Source organism: Ranitomeya imitator, chromosome 9 (genome assembly GCF_032444005.1).
Source record: "Ranitomeya imitator isolate aRanImi1 chromosome 9, aRanImi1.pri, whole genome shotgun sequence".
NCBI classification, from domain to species: Eukaryota; Metazoa; Chordata; class Amphibia; order Anura; family Dendrobatidae; genus Ranitomeya; species Ranitomeya imitator.
In genome coordinates this window covers 9278517-9299580 of record NC_091290.1, presented here as the reverse complement: position 1 = coordinate 9299580, position 21064 = coordinate 9278517, and the positions used below count along the sequence as shown (strand labels likewise).

The 21064-nt window shown below is 42.0% G+C and overlaps 1 protein-coding gene across 2 annotated transcripts in view; it reads left to right on the top strand.

Annotated features, from left to right (window-relative positions):
• The window catches only part of DGKZ (diacylglycerol kinase zeta), a 172992-nt gene that overhangs the window by 7924 nt on the left and 144004 nt on the right, over positions 1-21064 (top strand). The window contains exon 1 of one of the 2 annotated variants that reach the window (XM_069740307.1): positions 18607-19203. The exons of the other annotated variant lie outside the window; for it this stretch is intronic. Coding sequence (XP_069596408.1) covers positions 19148-19203 — 56 coding nt within the window. The 5' untranslated portion in view covers positions 18607-19147. Of the gene's footprint in view, positions 1-18606; positions 19204-21064 lie in introns of those variants that run through there. 2 annotated transcript variants of the gene reach the window in all.

Here is a 21064-nt window from a genome sequence, read left to right as displayed (position 1 = left end):
CATTACATGGGGACAGCTGCGGAGGGAGTCCCTTTTTTATTCATCGTTATCTTATGACAGCTATGTGGTTGCTTTGTGATGAAGACCACGCCATCTTTCTCACACTCCTCCCTTATTCCTTATCCTCCTTTTTCCCCATGACATCTCCTCGGCTGCCTTTTACCTACGTCGTCGTCTAACCTGCTTTTCAGCCTGGATCTAATCAGCCGGCTTCCTGACTTTCTGCTCTCCAAGGCATTGTGCTAATGAATTATGTTTATCAAGTGTCTAAATATAAATCTGCGCTGACTTGTCATTTAAATACCAACAGGAGGGAAAAGCGAACATTGTGTGCCCAATTAGTAAAGAGAGAGACAGAAAAGGGGCTCTGGAGGTGGTCCGCAAGGCAAGTAAGAACCGGGGACTGTTGTCTAGTTCCCTATGTATAAAGGAGGTGGACTGTATTAATGTAGATTGTTCAGGGATTTCTAGATTTTTTTTTTTTTTAAAGTAGCACTCCAGCAATATATTTTTTTTGCACTTATAATGTTACTTCTCCAGTAATATTCTATATGGGTCATTTGTTTTATCCCAGCTCTATTGTATCTGCACATTTCACCCTTTACTACAGGCAGCTGGATCATGTGATCTCCTGTCTGACCACCAGTCCAGTACATGCTCTCGTGTGCAGACAGGAAGTCAGTCTGGGACTTCCTGTGAACTACAGGATGACATCATCACCTATCAAATTCCTCCTGGAAGCTGAGACCTCTCCCTAATGAGCCGTACCCTCCTTGTTCTACTACATATCCTCCTGCTTTATCTTTGACCACTGAGTCAACTTGTATAGGAATTGCTTCTTAGCAATCATCCCATTATCATCGCAGACAGGATTACAATATCAGGTGCATATACACTGTATACACTATATATATATATATATATATATATACACAGTAACCATCATTCATATTAGCGCTGATGTATGTCACAGCTCACCTTCTCACCCTCCCAGAATAACTATCCCTGCACAGGTGACAAGCATGCCCACAACACTCTCCCATAGAAGTCGATGGACATCTACATACTAATGCCATTTAGGCTCCAAATGGCTGCAGTAAAGCACATCTCTAAATGCTCTTACAGGAGACCATTCACTATATTTTTCTATTTTAATGGAGTGACTCCTCCAATTGCCACTGCTCCACTCATTATGGAATATTTTTTCTTCTGCGCCCCTCTGTTCCAAAGGTATGACTCCGGTAATAAAGATACAAATTTTCCCTTTAACCAACTGGGCGTATATCGCTGAACTTCTCTGTAGGTACGGCCATGTTTTGATTAGCCAGAGTCAGAGTAGAATAAAATAAGAGAAGTTTGATGGTACACACCCACTTGGTTAATGTAAAAATTAGAATTTTTATTGTAGAGGAGGCATAGAAAAATAAGAAAAGCTGATCCAGAAATAGTGGAGCAGAGGCAATTGGAGGGAGGTACAGAGATTATATCTTAAAAATCCAGTGAAAATCCCTCTAAAACAGCAGTGCTGGCAAGATGGCCACCCTTATACTCATGTACTTGCCACCCTGACCTCTTGCTATACTTTTACACTCGGTTTTATCAACGACACAGCTAGGAATGCCAATAAGTTCCAAGGGCTGCCTCTGAATTTCTTTGTCTGTTTTGCTGACACTTCTACATACTTATAGAGTAAGATTCACCTTTAAAAAAAAAAAAAAATTATAACTTTTTTTTGTCCTACATTTCCCAGCCTGTCACTTAGCATTCTCAGCTGAGAAAGAAAGGAGTCCCCAGGGCAGCTCCTCCACCATGATGGAACCATGCATCGCAATAAAGCATCGGAGATGTCTCAGCACCGATCTTCCCCTTTACTGATTTCACGCTGTCCCAGGGTACTCTTGAAGGTAGAGGGGTCCGAGTCTCTGACCTTACTATACTCCTGTTAATGTCCTAAGCTGTCCCATCCCTCTCCCCTAGGAGGCCTTGGACATATATGTTAGCGTATAAACACATAAGACAAATAGGGATAACAAAAAGCAACTTACAAAAACCATCACCAAGGGTAGAGAGGAATAAAGGGAAGGATAGGAAGGTACAAACCAAATGGGAATAGGATAATGGAGAAAGCATACAACCCAAAACAGCAGACAACAATCTCCAGCAGCAACTACGAAGTCCACCTTCAGCATACCAACTCCAGCAAGCCAGGAAGTAAACTTTCACAGGCAGGGATGAGAAGGTCTGACTAGGTTTTATAGAGAGAGAAAATAAACAGGTCAGGAGGAGCTGTGACATGGAGCTGTATGTCTCTAACCAGCATACAAAGAGTCGTTAACCTCTTCAGTACCAAAGGAAATTAAGTCCATTTAATATGAGCAACAAAACACACAGACTAAATGGAAGACCTGTGATTCCCAATGTGTAATGATCGCCTAACCCCAGATCTCCCAGGAGGACGTGACACACTTTTGACAGCTGGCCAATCAGAGGCCCTGCAGCTGATTTCGGCATGAAAGTCAATGGCAGCACATGGCGCCTACACTCAGCTTTCACCCTGAAGTCATCTGCTGGCTTCTGCGCCAGCTATGCAAGAAGACGTCACACATCGTGGGAGTAGAATCGTCTAATATTTATTTGTTGGAGAAGAGCTGCAGAACAGGGATATTATTACTGGGGAAAGTCCAGGATAGGAGGCATTATACCAGGATGGGGGACATATATACCAAGAAGGGACTCCGGATGAGGGACATTAAACCAGAATGGGGGACATATATTGCCGGACGCAGCCAAGGATGGGGGGCAATATACCAGGAAGGGGCCTAGGATGGAGACATTATACCAGGATGGGAAACATTATTACTGGGGAATGCCCAGGATGTGAGGCATTATTAGAAGATGGGGGCATATATTAATGGAAGGGGCACAGGATGGGAGGCATTATACCAAGATGGGGGACATATATACCAAGAAGGGACTCAGGATGAGGGACATTATACCAGCATGGGGGACATATATTGACGGACGCAGCCCAGGATGGGGGGCAATATACCAGGAAGGGGCCTAGGATGGAGACATTATACCAGGATGGGAAACATTATTACTGGGGAAAGCCCAGGATGTGAGGCATTATAAGAAGATGGGGGACATATATTAATGGAAGGGGCACAGTATGGGAGGCATTATATCAGTATATCATATATACTAGGAAGGGGCCAAAGATGGGAGCATTATACCAGGATGGGGGACAAATATACCAGGAAGGGGCCCTGGATGAAGGCCATTATATCAGGATGGGGGACATATATTACTGGAAAAGGCAGGATGGGAGCATTATATCAGGATGGGGGACATATATACCAAGAAGGGGCTCAGGACTATGTTACTATATTACCAGAAGCTGCCCAGGATGGGGGGACATTATTACTGGAAAAGGCCCAGGACGGAGAACATTATTCCTGGAAGGGGCCCAGGAAGAGGGACATTATTACAGGAAGGGACAAGGATGGGGAACATTATTACAGGAAAGAGGCATAAGATGGGGGGACATTATTAAAGGAAGGGGAAAATTGTTACATGAGAGAGAGAACATGTATGTATTCATAGGATCTGAAACACTACAAAGGCTCATACATCTGATTAACATGCAGGGGGGCCCAGGTCCAAATTTTGTACTCGGGTCCATCGGGCTCTAGTTATGCCACTGACTAATGGGTACCTAAGAAAACCCAAATAAGTTACACAAACAATACAAATGCCAATTTTATGTTTCCCCTGGCTGTATTTAAAGCCAAAAGCTGATCCCAGTGCTGCGAGGCAAAACGATCACGCATTACACCGCAGTACCACTGACTCTACTGCTTATAAGGTGCTGGAAGTTCAAGTTTATTTGTACCCAAACGTATATAGATGAATGTGTTCCAAGTGACTGGATCCATAAACAGGAGCTATAATGCAACACGACCTCCATTTACTTTGCCGCTTAACACATTGATCCTGCGCAGTTAATGGGACTCACTACAAGAAGCCGTTATTAAGGAGAACGCTAATTATTATTAATGCAGCCCCACAAGGCAATAAAGTCAATGTTATTAGTTTGGTCCATTTTCCATGTGAGTCAGAGGATGCAGGAACAAACGTAACTCAATTAGGAGGAAATGTGACCGGGCGCAGTGGTTACTACAGAGATAATGCCGAGACGTGGGGAGAGAGGTCATCGCTCGATTACCAGGGAGATATCAATATCTAACATGTCAGGTCGCCCTCTGCATCTTCAAAGCCAACGGTAAAGACGTAAAGGCAGATTATTTTAGATAAATAATAAAAGTTCCAGAAAAAAATATCTGCACCCTCCTCAAAAGACTCCTCATATTCTGCATCTCTAAATTTTTTTTAATTTTTAGAACCTTTTTACTTCTGTCTCTTCGATTTCCCAATATCGCTCCAAAATCTCTCAAAAAATACGTTTGATTTGAATTGTCCTAAAATTTCCAAAAAGCAAAGTGGTCGCAATGTAAATCATATACATAAATAAAGGGGAACCTCATGAAAAAAGGGGTTCCCTTTCAGGTTGTTCTAGTCGTCAGTACACCCCTACACATCTTGGACAGGAGGTCTTGGTGCCATTATTGAATTTTTCAACTATATTTTGCACCTGCATTGAAAATATCCTTACACAAGATCTTCCCACCCAGTAAAATGGGGACAAGTTCATCCTTAAAGAAGCCTCTTCTCTCCTTCTGGAGGCCCTATAAAAGCCAAAGTTACTGCTGTGGTTGAGATTTTTTTTTTTTTTTTTTTTAAACAATACATTTTTCAATTCAATCTTATAACAGAAATAACTTATTTATGCAATTATATCAGTATAAGAGCCATGTTCAAATAATCACCACTACTAGTACTTGTGGTTGAGATTTTGAGAGGACATGGGGCCGACAATTTGAAGATCTCTGGGGGGTTCAATGCATGGATGTAACCATAGGAGGTGCCTTCGAAGCAGTCGTACCCGAGTGATTTACATTTTTCCATGGGCCTTCTTTCCTCCATTACTTATATATTAGGAATTTGGTTTATATGTACGGTAATTACTTATTATACAAGAACAGCCTCAAAGAGTTTTTCCCATGTTCATAAGTGGATATTGTCTGATAGCGCTTGAAAAAAAAAAAAAAAAAAAAGCAATTTTGCAATTTACTGCTCATTAAAATTTGCAGCTGTTCTTGACATATTGCTTTTCTTTTGTTTACAGCTCGTTACCTAGGAGACCGACCACCGCAGCTGTCTAGCTTGCACTGAAGTTAGCCAGGATTAGGAGGCAGTAACCGGCTCTAGTGATCCCAGTAAGGCCGGCTTCACACTCAGCGTATGAAAATACGGTCCGTATATTACGGCCGTAATACGCTGAAATGTCCCGAAAATAGTGGTCCGTAGCTCCTCCGTAGGCAGGGTGTGTCAGCGTTTTTTGCGCATGGCATCCTCCGTATGTAATCCGTATGGCATCCGTACTGCGTGGTTTTCTCGCAGGCTTGCAAAACCAACATACCGCTATAGAAATGATCCATGTGTCCCAAAAAGAAAAAAATATATATATATATACTGTCATATATGGGCAGCACGGTGGCGCAGTGGTTAGCACAGCAGCCTTGCAGCGCTGGGGTCCTGGGTTCTAATCCCACCCAGGACAGCATCTGCAAAGAGTTTGTATGTTCTCTCCGTGTTTGCGTGGGTTTCCTCCGGGCACTCCGGTTTCCTCCCACATTCCAAAGACATACTGATAGGGAATCTAGATTGTGAGCCCCATCGGGGACAGTGATGATATGATGTGTGCAAACTGTAAAGCGCTGCGGAATATGTTAGCGCTATATAAAAATAAAGATTATTTTATTTTATTATATATATATATATATATATATATAATGTCAGTAGACACATATATGTATATATATTACTATTTTTTCCAGCGCTATACAGCTTGAAAGCCGGTAATTCAATTACCGGCTTTTTCTTTCTCCTTCCTAAAACCCGACATGATTTGAGACATGGTTTACATACAGTAAACCATGTCTTCTCTCCATTTTTTTTGCAGATTCCACACTACTAATGTCAGTAGAGTGTATCTGCAAAATTTGGCCGTTCTAGCTCTTAAAATAAAGGGTTAAATGGCGGAAAAAATTGGCGTGGGCTCCAGCGCAATTTTCTCCGCCAGAGTAGTAAAGCCAGTGACTGAGGGCAGATATTAATAGCCTGGAGAGGGTCCATGGTTATTGGCCCCCCCTGGCTAAAAATATCTGCCCCCAGCCACCCCAGAAAAGGCACATCTGGAAGATGCACCTATTCTGGCACTTGGCCACTCTCTTCCCATTCCCGTGTAGCGGTGGGATATGGGGTAATGAAGGGTTAATGCCACCTTGCTATTGTAAGGTGACATTAAGCCTAATTAATAATGGAGAGGCGTCAATTATGACACCTATCCATTATTAATCCAATTGTAGTAAAGGGTTAAATAAAACACAAACACATTATTTAAAATTATTTTAATGAAATAAAAACAATGGTTGTTGGAGTATTTTATTCTACGCCCAATCCAGTCACTGAAGACCCTCGTTCTGTGAAAGAGAAAACATAATAAACCAACAATATACTTACCCTCCGCAGATCTGTAACGTCCAACGATGTAAATCCTTCTGAAGGGGTTAAAACATTTTGCAGCAAGGAGTTCCGCTAATGCAGGCTGCTCCTCGCTGCAAAACCCCGGGGAATGAGGCTAAAAATAGATCAATGAGCTATATTTAGCTTCATTTGCGGTGAGGCGCCCTCTGCTGGATGTTCATAGATCGTGGGAACTTTCCTAGAAAGCCTGGGAGCTATCTAGGTAAGTTCCCACGATCTATGAACATCCAGCAGAGGGCGCCTCACCGCAAATGAAGCTAAATATAGCTCATTGATCTATTTTTAGCCTCATTCCCCGGGGTTTTGCAGCGAGGAGCAGCCTGCATTAGCGGAACTCCTTGCTGCAAAATGTTTTAACCCCTTCAGAAGGATTTACATCGTTGGACGTTACAGATCTGCGGAGGGTAAGTATATTGTTGGTTTATTATGTTTTTTCTTTCACAGAACGAGGGTCTTCAGTGACTGGATTGGGCGTAGAATAAAATACTCCAACAACCATTGTTTTTATTTCATTAAAATAATTTTAAATAATGTGTTTGTGTTTTATTTAACCCTTTACTACAATTGGATTAATAATGGATAGGTGTCATAATTGACGCCTCTCCATTATTAATTAGGCTTAATGTCACCTTACAATAGCAAGGTGGCATTAACCCTTCATTACCCCATATCCCACCGCTACACGGGAATGGGAAGAGAGTGGCCAAGTGCCAGAATAGGCGCATCTTCCAGATGTGCCTTTTCTGGGGTGGCTGGGGGCAGATATTTTTAGCCAGGGGGGGGCCAATAACCATGGACCCTCTCCAGGCTATTAATATCTGCCCTCAGTCACTGGCTTTACTACTCTGGCGGAGAAAATTGCGCGGGAGCCCACGCCAATTTTTTCCGCCATTTAACCCTTTATTTTAAGAGCTAGAACGGCCAAATTTTGCAGATACACTCTACTGACATTAGTAGTGTGGAATCTGCAAAAAAAATGGAGAGAAGACATGGTTTACTGTATGTAAACCATGTCTCAAATCATGTCGGGTTTTAGGAAGGAGAAAGAAAAAGCCGGTAATTGAATTACCGGCTTTCAAGCTGTATAGCGCTGGAATAAATATTAATATATATACATATACAGTGGGGCAAAAAAGTATTTAGTCAGTTAGCAATAGTGCAAGTTCCACCACTTAAAAAGATGAGAGGCGTCTGTAATTTACATCATAGGTAGACCTCAACTATGGGAGACAAACTGAGAAAAAAAAATCCAGAAAATCACATTGTCTGTTTTTTTAACAATTTATTTGCATATTATGGTGGAAAATAAGTATTTGGTCAGAAACAAAATTTCATCTCAATACTTTGTAATATATCCTTTGTTGGCAATGACAGAGGTCAAACGTTTTCTGTAAGTCTTCACAAGGTTGCCAAACACTGTTGTTGGTATGTTGGCCCATTCCTCCATGCAGATCTCCTCTAGAGCAGTGATGTTTTTGGCTTTTCGCTTGGCAACACGGACTTTCAACTCCCTCCAAAGGTTTTCTATAGGGTTGAGATCTGGAGACTGGCTAGGCCACTCCAGGACCTTGAAATGCTTCTTACGAAGCCACTCCTTCGTTGCCCTGGCGGTGTGCTTTGGATCATTGTCATGTTGAAAGACCCAGCCACGTTTCATCTTCAATGCCCTTGCTGATGGAAGGAGGTTTGCACTCAAAATCTCACGATACATGGCCCCATTCATTCTTTCATGTACCCGGATCAGTCGTCCTGGCCCCTTTGCAGAGAAACAGCCCCAAAGCATGATGTTTCCACCACCATGCTTTACAGTAGGTATGGTGTTTGATGGATGCAACTCAGTATTCTTTTTCCTCCAAACACGACAAGTTGTGTTTCTACCAAACAGTTCCAGTTTGGTTTCATCAGACCATAGGACATTCTCCCAAAACTCCTCTGGATCATCCAAATGCTCTCTAGCAAACTTCAGACGGGCCCGGACATGTACTGGCTTAAGCAGTGGGACACGTCTGGCACTGCAGGATCTGAGTCCATGGTGGCGTAGTGTGTTATTTATGGTAGGCCTTGTTACATTGGTCCCAGCTCTCTGCAGTTCATTCACTAGGTCCCCCCGCGTGGTTCTGGGATTTTTGCTCACCGTTCTTGTGATCATTCTGACCCCACAGGTGAGATTTTGCGTGGAGCCCCAGATCGAGGAAGATTATCAGTGGTCTTGTATGTCTTCCATTTTCTAATTATTGCTCCCACTGTTGATTTCTTCACTCCAAGCTGGTTGGCTATTGCAGATTCAGTCTTCCCAGCCTGGTGCAGGGCTACAATTTTGTTTCTGGTGTCCTTTGACAGCTCTTTGGTCTTCACCATAGTGGAGTTTGGAGTCAGACTGTTTGAGGGTGTGCACAGGTGTCTTTTTATACTGATAACAAGTTTAAACAGGTGCCATTACTACAGGTAATGAGTGGAGGAGAGAGGAGACTCTTAAAGAAGAAGTTACAGGTCTGTGAGAGCCAGAAATCTGGATTGTTTGTTTCTGACCAAATACTTATTTTCCACCATAATATGCAAATAAAATGTTAAAAAAACAGACAATGTGATTTTCTGGATTTTTTTTTCTCAGTTTGTCTCCCATAGTTGAGGTCTACCTATGATGTAAATTACAGACGCCTCTCATCTTTTTAAGTGGTGGAACTTGCACTATTGCTGACTGACTAAATACTTTTTTGCCCCACTGTATGTGTCTCACTGACATATATATATATATATATATATATATATATATATATATATATATATATACCTATTCTATGTGTACACATTTATTCTACCTATTCTACTGTAAGCTGTCAGTGTGATTTTACTGTACACCGCACTGAATTGCCGGCTTTTCTCTCTAACAGCGCTGCGTATTTCTCGCAAGTCACACTGCTTGTCCGTGTGTAATCCGTATTTTTCACGCTTCCATAGACTTTCATTGGCGTATTTCTTGCGCAGTACGGTGACAAACGCAGCATGCTGCGATTTTCTACGGCCGTACAAAGCCGTATAATACTGATCAGTAAAATACGGCAGATAGGAGCAGAGGCATAGAGAATAATTGTGCCGTATTTTTTGCGAGTTTTACGGACGTAGTTTCTGCGCTCTTACGTCCGTAAAACTCGCAAGTGTGAAGCCGGCCTAAGTGTAAAAACAGAGCCCACTAGCTCAATAAAAAAAGAGCTTGCAAGCACTGCGAATGTTATGCTGTCCAACAGCGGTGGTCGGACTCCAAGGCAACGAGCTATAAAATCAAAAGTAAAGTGTTAATATCTCAAGAACAGCTGAACATTTAAAAAAAAACAGTATATTGAAAAATTGCTTTTTTTTTTTTACCAGCAGTATCTGACATTTATGAAGATGGGAATAACACTTTAATAAAACTAAGCGTATGGTAATATACGAGGAAGCGCACAACCAGTAGTTCCCTAAAATAATCTATTAATAGACTCAATATCTTTGCGGGCGAACCGATAGAAGAGCAGATTAACACCATGAAGTCTAATATGTGACGTTGCAAACATTTTTCGTATTTTTAGGGGTTTTTTTTTTGCTTTAGTTTATTGCTTCTCTTTTTATGAAAAGCCGTTTTTATTTTCACGTTATCATTGCCACACGAGGATTGTTTTTTTTTCGCAGGACGAATTATATTTTTTAGAATGACACCATTCATTTTACCAAATAATGAAAATAAAATATAATAAAGTCCTAGTCAAGTGAATTAAAAAAAACACACCGTAATTCTACTGTAGTGTTTTGGGTGTTGTGATGATGCTCACTGTGCTCCAAAATTGCATATTAGTTTTTTTTTATTCTACAGGTCAGTACAGTTATGACGATACAAATTTTAAACAGGTTTTTAAAAAAACTGTCAAAAAAATATCACCAAATTATGAGACATAGAACTTTTTTGTTTTACATTTCGGGCGATAAAACATTATTTTTTTTTACTTTTGCTACATGAGCTGTAGATTTTATTGGGGTCCATAACACTTTCTAATCTCTTTTTAGTCCATTTTTTTTTTCTAGGGGAGGTAAATGGGATCAAACAACATTAATTTAACCAGTTAGATTACTTTTTTCTGTTTCTGCATTTCACCATATGGAATAAATATTTTGACATTTTATTAGCTTTTACATCATGCAATCGACGATACCAAATAATTAACTTTTCTTTTTTTTTTTAATGTCCGCTATTTGCGGATTTAAATTTTTTTTATATTAATTTCTGCTTTTTACATTTTTTTATTAAATTGTTATTAGTTTTATTAGTTTATGCTGCATATTTTCCTTGCGTGTAAGAGTATGTGTCCACGGGCCGGATTAGCTGCGGATTGAACGTTGCGTACAGCTGCAGCATCCAGATCTTACAGCATAGTGGAGGGGATTTTATGAAATCCCGTCTCCACTATGCGTGCAAACACGCATCCGGCGGCCCTGCGTTTCTGGACATGCGGCGCGTCTATTTAGACTGCAGCATGTTTGTTTACCTTGCGGCGACGCTCCGTCTCCACAAGGTAAATAACAGTGTCCAATGTATGGGGTGCGGAGATTCCGGATGTGTGCAATGAACACATCCGGAATCACCGCGCGTACAGAACGGGGTGGCGCTTTGGCGGAGAGGATTTTCCGCTTCGTCCAAAGCGCCGACAATCCAGACCGTGCACACGCACCCTTACAGCTCCAGCATAGTGGATGGGATTTATAGAGATCTCCCCCCCACTGTTTCTTTTTCTTTTCACTAATTGTAAAATCACCTACCGTGCATCTTTTAAGTCCGCAACATGTCAATTTCTCATGTGGATACGCTGAGTTTTATGCGCAGATTTTCCCCATAGACTTGGAATTGATGCAGAAAATCTACAGCAAAAAAACGCACATGCGTTTTTATTGTATTTCCGCTGTGCAAATGCATCAAAAACACCTGTCATCCACACCTAACTATATCAATAAAGTTTTGTCAAAGCCAAATATCAGGAAGTATCAAAAGCAAAGCAGCTTTATTTAAAGCATAACACACAAAAAAAAAAAAAAAACAGCATCAAAAGACATAAAAAAAATGTAAAAAAAAATGCACACAAAAACACAATAAAAAACACAAGTCACCTAATTGAAATAAAAGGTGCGGAAATTCTGCAGCATCAAAAACTCACCAAAAGCTTCTCGTGAGAACATAGCCTTACTTTTCCTAAACCCAGAAGCATACACAGTGCTCAGCAAAAAGAGTACACCCACTTTGAAAAGAACGATTTTATTCAATATCTCACTGAACACAAGAACAATTTCCAAAGTTTTGACAAAAACGAGTTTTATAGAACATTTTTTTTTAATCCATAACATGAGAGTAAGGTTAGTAATACAATTTTAATTAAAAAAAAACAACAACTTTAGTTTTACTCAAATTAGTTGACACAAAAATAAAAATGCGTACACCCCACATCAAAAACTACTACATCTAAGTATTTTGTATGACGTGTAAGAACAGCAACAAGTCTTCTAGGCACGGAATGGCAAAGTTGGTGACATATTGCAAGACCCGTAATTTCTTCCTTTCTTCTGGAATTATGTATTTTGGAGCCTTGATGGCGGATGGAGAGTGATGAAAATTTGTCTCTTCACAACTCCCCATAGGTGTCCGGTTGGGTCAGATCAGGAGACACTTGGCCACTGAATCACGATCACCCTGTTCTTCTCAGAAATGCAACAGATTTGTGTTTTGGAGCATTGTCATGTTGGAAAAAAAAGCTCATCTACCAAGGGCCTGAAGTGATGGCGGCATTTTCTCTTTCACTATAGAGCAGCACATATATGATCATAGTGTTAAAATTGTACAACCTACAAAGCATCATGCTGATGGGCACCTTCAGTTCAAAGATACAAGTAGCCTTCACCACTCTTGAGAAATTATTTTCTTTCTCAGGTCTTGTGACATTTCTCTTCAATGTGGTGCCATTGCTGACATCATTAATTGGGAAGGTTTTTTTTTTTTTAAAGAAATGGCCTTTTATATTCTCCCGTCTGCCGGACACCTATGCAATGAACAATTAGACTCACCTTTGGTTGAATTCTTGTTAATTACAATGTTGTAGTCTAAACTTCAGCTTTGTTCCTTTCATTAGGTATACTAATTTTTTTTTTTTAAATATGATCTTGAATGAATTTGTTAGGATAATTAATTTTTGGGAGTGCAAAATAAGCAATCAATGGTCAATATTTGAGGGATTATTTTGTCATCTGGTAAATCTGTTGGGGTGTACTCATTTATGCCAAGCAATGTATGTTTGTTCCCACCGGCCACTGGCAAATTTCAGATAGAAAACAACTGAAGTCCTCAGCTGTCTCATATACAATCACGGCCAAAAGTGTTGGCCTTCAAATTGTTCCAAAAAAATGAAGTATTTCTCTCAGAAAATTATTGCAATTACACATGATTAGTTTAGTTTGTGTGTATGAGAACAACACCCAAAAAAATAAGAGGAGAAAAAGGCAAATTAGACATAATTTTAGAAAAAAAAAATGGGATGGACAGAATTGTTGTCACCCTAAACTTAATATTTGGTTGTGCACCCTCTGCCAAAGGTGCAGGTTTTGCTGCAGAAAAAAAAAAAAAAAAACACAGCAATAACGCTACGTGTGAACACAGCCTAACACCTCTCAACTGGAATTTTGGATGACTCTTCTTTTGCAAACCGCTCCCAGTCTCTCATATGAGAAGACAACTTCTCCCAACAGCAATTTTAAGATCTCTCCACAAGTGGAGTGAGAGGAGTGAGGTGAAAATGAGAGGAGTGAGGGGAAAATAGTGGAGTAAGGGGAAAATGAGAGGAGGGGAAAATGAGAGAAGTGAGGTGAAAATGAGAAGAATGAGGGGAAAATAGTGGAGTGAGGGGAAAATTAGAGGAGTGAGGGGAAAATGAGGAGTGAGGGAGAAGAAAATGAGAGGAGTGATGGGAAAATGAGAGGAGTGAGGGGAAAATGAGAGGAGTGTGGGGAAAATGAGAGGAGTGAGGGGAAAATGAGAGGAGTGAGGGGAAAATGAGAGGAGCGAGGGGAAAATGAGAGGAGTGAGGGGAAAACGAGAGAAGTGATGGTAAAATGAGAGGAGTGAGGGGAAAATGAGAGTAGTGAGGGGAAAATGAGAGAACGGATGGTAAAATGAGAGGAGTGAGGGGAAAATAGTGGAGTGAGGGGAAAATGAGAGGAGTGAGGTGAAAATGAGAGGAGTGAGGGGAAAATAGTGGAGTAAGGGGAAAATGAGAGGATGGGAAAGTGAGAGGAGTGATGGAAAAAATAGTGGAGTGAGGGGAAAATAGTGGAGTGAGGGGAAAATGAGAGGAGTGAGGGGAAAATAGTGGAGTAAGGGGAAAATGAGAGGAGGGGAAAATGAGAGAAGTGAGGTGAAAATGAGAAGAATGAGGGGAAAATGAGAGGAGTGAGGGGAAAATGAGAGGAGTGAGGGGAAAATAGTGGAGTAAGGGGAAAATGAGAGGAGGGGAAAATGAGAGAAGTGAGGTGAAAATGAGAAGAATGAGGGGAAAATGAGAGGAGTGAGGGGAAAATGAGGAGTGAGGGAGAAGAAAATGAGAGGAGTGAGGGGAAAATTAGAGGAGTGAAGGGACAATGAGAGGAGTGAGGGGAAAATGAGAGGAGTGTGGGGAAAATGAGAGGAGTGAGGGGAAAATGAGAGGAGTGAGGGGAAAATGAGAGGAGTGAGGGAGAAGAAAATGAGAAGAGTGAGGGGAAAATTAGAGGAGTGAGGGGAAAATTAGAGGAGTGAGGGGAAAATGAGAGGAGTTAGGGGAAAAAGGAGAGAGGGAGGGGAAAATGAGAGGAGGGAGGGAGAGGAAAATGAGAGGAGTGAGGACAAAATAGTGGAGTGAGGTGAAAATGAGAGGAGTGAGGGGAAAATAGTGGAGTGAGGTGAAAATGAGAGGAGCGAGGGGAAAATGAGAGGAGCGAGGGGAAAATGAGAGAAGTGATGGTAAAATGAGAGGAGTGAGGGGAAAATGAGAGTAGTGGGGAAAATGAGAGAACGGATGGTAAAATGAGAGGAGTGAGGGGAAAATAGTGGAGTGAGGGGAAATGAGAGGAGTGAGGTGAAAATGAGAGGAGTGAGGGGAAAATAGTGGAGTAAGGGGAAAATGAGAGGAGGGGAAAGTGAGAGGAGTGATGGAAAAAAATAGTGGAGTGAGGGGAAAATAGTGGAGTGAGGGGAAAATGAGAGGAGTGAGGGGAAAATAGTGGAGTAAGGGGAAAATGAGAGGAGGGGAAAATGAGAGAAGTGAGGTGAAAATGAGAAGAATGAGGGGAAAATGAGAGGAGTGAGGGGAAAATGAGGAGTGAGGGAGAAGAAAATGAGAGGAGTGAGGGGAAAATTAGAGGAGTGAAGGGACAATGAGAGGAGTGAGGGGAAAATGAGAGGAGTGTGGGGAAAATGAGAGGAGTGAGGGGAAAATGAGAGGAGTGAGGGGAAAATGAGAGGAGTGAGGGGAAAATGAGAGGAGTGAGGGGAAAACGAGAGGAGTGAGGGGAAAACGAGAGAAGTGATGGTAAAATGAGAGGAGTGAGGGGAAAATGAGAGTAGTGAGGGGAAAATGAGAGAACAGATGGTAAAATGAGAGGAGTGAGGGGAAAATGAGAGGAGTGAGGTGAAAATGAGAGGAGTGAGGGGAAAATAGTGGAGTAAGGGGAAAATGAGAGGATGGGAAAGTGAGAGGAGTGATGGAAAAAATAGTGGAGTGAGGGGAAAATAGTGGAGTGAGGGGAAAATGAGAGGAGTGAGGTGAAAATGAGAGGAGTGAGGGGAAAATAGTGGAGTAAGGGGAAAATGAGAGGAGGGGAAAATGAGAGACGTGAGGTGAAAATGAGAAGAGTGAGGGGAAAATGAGAGGAGTGAGGGGAAAATGAGGAGTGAGGGAGAAGAAAATGAGAGGAGTGAGGGGAAAATTAGAGGAGTGAGGGAAAAATGAGAGGAGTGAGGGGAAAATGAGAGGAGTTAGGGGAAAAAGGAGTGAGGGAGGGGAAAATGAGAGGAGTGAGGGAGGGGAAAATGAGAGGAGTGAGGAAAAAATAGTGGAGTGAGGTGAAAATGAGAGGAGTGAGGGGAAAATAGTGGAGTGAGGTGAAAATGAGAGGAGCGAGGGGAAAATGAGAGGAGTGAGGGGAAAAAGGAGTGAGGGAGGGGAAAATGAGAGGAGTGAGGGAGGGGAAAATGAGAGGAGTGAGGTGAAAATGAGAGGAGTGAGGAGAAAATAGGAGTGAGGTGAAAATAAGAGTGCTGTATATAAAGGAGGAGCGTGAGGTGCAGGAGAATTACAGGCAATGTTATACACTAAAGAGAACTGCATACACCACAGACAACTGCTTAATAGGCAATGCTATACTCCAAAAACAACTGCTTAATAGGCAATGCCATACACCAAGCATAATTGCTAAATAGGCAATTCCATACACCACAGACAACTGCTTAAAAGGCAATGTTCATCTTTGCACTGGAAGGAAAAGCAAAAAAATGTTTTCCAAAAGGCTCTTGAATGAGTTATTATTATTTATTATTATAGCGCCATTTATTCCATGGTGCTTTACATGTGAGGAGGGGAACATAATAAAAACAAGTACAATAATCTTGAACAATACAAGTCACAACTGGTACAGGAGGAGAGAGGACCCTGCCCGCGAGGGCTCACAATCTACAAGGGATGGGTGAGGATACAGGAGGAGAGAGGACCCTGCCCGCGAGGGCTCACAATCTACAAGGGATGGGTGAGGATACAGGAGGAGAGAGGACCCTGCCCGCGAGGGCTCACAATCTACAAGGGATGGGTGAGGATACAGGAGGAGAGAGGACCCTGCCCGCGAGGGCTCACAATCTACAAGGGATGGGTGAGGATACAGGAGGAGAGAGGACCCTGCCCGCGAGGGCTCACAATCTACAAGGGATGGGTGAGGATACAGGAGGAGAGAGGACCCTGCCCGCGAGGGCTCACAGTCTACAAGGGATAGGTGAGGATACAGGAGGAGAGAGGACCCTGCCCGCGAGGGCTCACAATCTACAAGGGATGGGTGAGGATACAGGAGGAGAGAGGACCCTGCCCGCGAGGGCTCACAATCTACAAGGGATGGGTGAGGATACAGGAGGAGAAAGGACCCTGCCCGCGAGGGCTCACAATCTACAAGGGATGGGTGAGGATACAGGAGGAGAGAGGACCCTGCCCGCGAGGGCTCACAATCTACAAGGGATGGGTGAGGATACAGTAGGTGAGGGCAGAGCTGGTCATGCAGCGGTTTGGTGGATCGGTGGTTACTGCAGGTTGTAGCCTTGCCGGAAGAGGTGGGTCTTCAGGTTCTTTTTGAAGGAGTTGAAAATAACATACTATCTCATTTAGTTAATTTGTGTTGCAAATCTGTAGTGTTGAATATATGCTGTTAAATGTTTTTATGTGCAATATAATCATTATAATTTGTTATAACTAGCCACAGTTAGTTACTATGCCCGGGCAACGCCGTGCTCATCAGCTAGTTGTTATATACATTTGTGATTGAGGATAATGTCACATTTGCATGTAGCTGAAAAGTGGGGCCCCCGAGTTTGTTACTGGTGGGCCCTTGGCATCCCAGTCCTACACTGATTTCATTCACATGTGGACGGATAGTTCGTGCGGACACTGATGCCCCCTGAGCCTGCAGGACAGCTTGCATTTCTTTGGATATTGGGGCTGCTATCCATCATCCGGACTGTCCTGCGTTGCAACCTTTCATCAATTTTTCTCTGCCGTCCACGTCCAGGGAGATTAGCTACAGTGCCAGGGGTTGTAAACTACTTGATTATGTTGACCACCATGGACAAAGCAACATGAAGGTCTCTGGAGATGGACTTGTAACCTTGAGATTGTTGATATTTGTCAACAATTTTGGTTCTCCAGTCCTCAGACTGTTTTCTTCTCCTCTTTCTGTTCTCCGTGCTTATTGTGACACACACAGACACACAATGCAAAGCTTTAGTAAACTTCTCCACTGCTATTCTGGTTTCAGGTGTGATTTTCATATTGCCCACACCTGTTACTTGCCACAGGTGAGTGTGAACGAGCGTCATATGCTGGAAACAAAGTTGTTTACCCACAATTTTTGAATGGTGCCAACAATTTTGTCAGGCCCATCTTTGATATTGTGTGTGAAATTATGTCCAATCTACCTTTTTTTCTCTTTTTTTTGGTTCCAATATAAGCAATGGAAATAAATATGTGTAATTGCAATAATTTTCTGGGAGAAATTCATAATCTCCTGGAACAATTGTAAAAGTGCCAACACTTTCATATATATATATATATATATATATATATATATATATATATATATATATTGCTTTGAAGTTTTAGAAAGGTGAATACTTTTGCAAGGCACTGTCTTTTCCAAGCCTGTACGAAAGGAGATCTAGAAAGCATCTTGAGATTCACTTAATAAAGCCCTAAATAAAATACGCTGAATTTCCGTTGTTTTTCACACATGGTAAATTACTGTTTTCACATCGTATCATTGCACTGCAACATTGCAAACATTGCAATGCTCAGAAGTTTCATATAAAGACTGGCATGGCCATGCCAAAGTCAAAGACCCCCCAGGTGGCACCCTTTTGATTATGGTTGAATATAGGTGCTGTCTCCATGTACTGGTGCTGAAGTCTGTTATGATAGTGACATCCTGTCATCTCACACTTTGAGCACCCTGTTAACCCGCTCTGTTGGGGGTGGAGGGGTGGCCGGAGAAAGCGACGCAGAGAAACAAGACAAACTCAAGAAGGAAGTATTTAAAAACAGGAAGGATCTACAAAAATATCAGTCGTAGAAGAGCCGGGAACATCGAAGCTAAAGAGGAAAAAGGCATGCAGGGTCAAGGTAGGATGAGTTGTCAGGAAAAGAGCTAAGAGAAGTGGAGAGGGCCGCATGGAGAAGAGATAGAGCAGTGAGGAAAAGGAGGACACAGTCTCCAAGAGGAAGGGACATCCCTGAGAGGAAAGAAGGCCACCACTGCAAGGAGACAGGGGCACAGCTGTGAAGAGAAGGGAAACGGACAGAGGGTGGGCCTCGAAAGGAATACTGCAAAAAACATAGATGTCAAAACTGCTTCAAGGCTTGCAAAAAAAATAAAAAGAATGCAGTAAGTCGAGAAAAGTGAAGTGTGTGGTTGAGGTGGTGAAGAAATGCTAGGGTGCCAGAGGTTAGGAGAACGTTGCAGGAGGTGGTCGAGAAAAGAGAAGTGACATGTTTTTAAGAAGAGTGGTGGATACATATGTGAGAAAAGAGAGAAGTGAAGTGTGCTCAGAAGTGACTACGAGGCGCTGGGTGTGAGCATGTAAGACCACAGATCAGTGAAGACCACCTTAATGGGGACCACATATGAGTAAGAAACCAGAGACATCAACTACATAAAAGACCTGCGGAGACAGAAAGCAGGACCCATGTGGAAGAGACATTCCTGGGATGTGCCACAGATTCTGCCGGAGAATGTGCCAAGGTCAGTGGGTATCAGTGCCATGTTACCATGCTGCATTTATCGCTCTCCGTTACGCCGTGGTCACACGTGGCAGATTTATGCTGCAGAATTCACTGGAGCGTTCTGCAGCACAATAATAATTGATGGGACTTTTAAGATCCCATCTATATGAAGCAGAAAGAAATCTGCACAGAATTCAAAGCACGTACGTAATAATGTGGAAAACAAAATCTGGGGATTCCCAGGCAGTCACCCATGCTGGTACAGGCCCGGCCTCAAACTGCATAGTGGCTGCCGTCTGATGAGGGCAAGAACACTCAGTTTAGCATGGCCGTCGTACTATGTGGAAAAGCAGATTTCAACTTCTGCAATACAATCAGGGGAAATCTGTTGTGAATCCACAGACAATTCTGCATGCAGATTCTACAGCACAAATATTCTGCAGCATCTGAACGGACGGAGAGATTTATCCTGGTGGAAAAAAAAAGGGGAACAGGGGTCTTATATAGTGTGATTTTGTTGTGCAGAACATAGTAGAATATGTCAGTGTTATTTCCTATAAAGGACAGGGCCTAATGAAATAGCTGTGGGGCCCCTTCAGGTTTCAGAACCTTTGCACTTCCTACAGTATATTTGTACCGCTGTTGATTCATGTCATTATAATAATAATCATATTTATTTATATAGCGCCAACATATTCCGCAGCACTTTACAATTAAGCGGGACCAGGGATCAGGGAGAGAGAAGGGTCCCAGGTGCTTTGCCAAATCAGCTCGGATATATCTGCAGATCCCAGACCAATGCTGATGGTGCCAATACACTGTCAAAAGTCTCCCTCTCCCCACTGAACTAAGCGTGCATGCTCAGCTGATAGGAGCACGCATGCATGTCTTATGAGCAGGTGTGAGATCTCGTCGTGGCCAGCATTTTTGTGCAGTTCTAAGAAACTTTCACAATATACAAGTCAGACGGTTCAAAATGCTTAATAAATTCTTATTGCAAAAATGCTTTTTTTTATACCCCCAAAAAATACCCACAAAAGCGTCCAAATCTTTTAAATACAATTTACGCAATTTTTATACATTAATCGTTTATTAATCGTTCTCCTATCATATTCCTCTTGTGCGCTCAGCGTTATTGCCTATCTCCAGAATACATCACACATGCCTACCGAGCTCATCGGTGACCCTATAATAAAGTAAGCCTCTATTTTTCCTTTGTTCTGAAAATATGTTCTAAAATGGAAGAAAGCGAACATTCTATGAAAGCGTATAATTTAGGAGTTTTGATGCTTTGTATTTTCACAACACAAAATACGCAGCATCTTATAGTTCCAGCTTAGTTCATTGGATTTATAAAAATCTCATGGCCATTCAACTTTTTTTTTTCTGAGCAGTGTAAAGTGACCTGCAGTGTGTGCTGGAAATCCACAACATGTCAAGTCTCTTGTCGGTACGCTGAGTTATTATGTGAGTAAAATCCACAGGTTAAAAAAACACATGTAATCCGCCCATGACTGTATCAATAAAGTTTTGTCAAATACCAGGAAGGATCAACAGCAAAGCAGCTATGTTTAAAATATAATATACCAAAAAGAGACAAAAAGCTCAGTGTCAAAAATGTGATAAAAAAATGCAAGTAACCAAGTTTACCTAAAAAGTTTAGAAATGTAACAGAAAATCTGCAACATCAAAAACTCACCATATGCTCATCGTGGGAAATTTGCTGAGTTTTCAGCGCAGAAGCTGAGTGCAGCCTCCATAGGGGTATAGTTTTGGTCCTTATTTGTCCATGTTGTGAACCTTTCAACATTTTCAAATAGGAAACAGTTGCACCCCCACAGGATACAAAGTAACTGTTGTAAGATGTTCCCCATAATTAA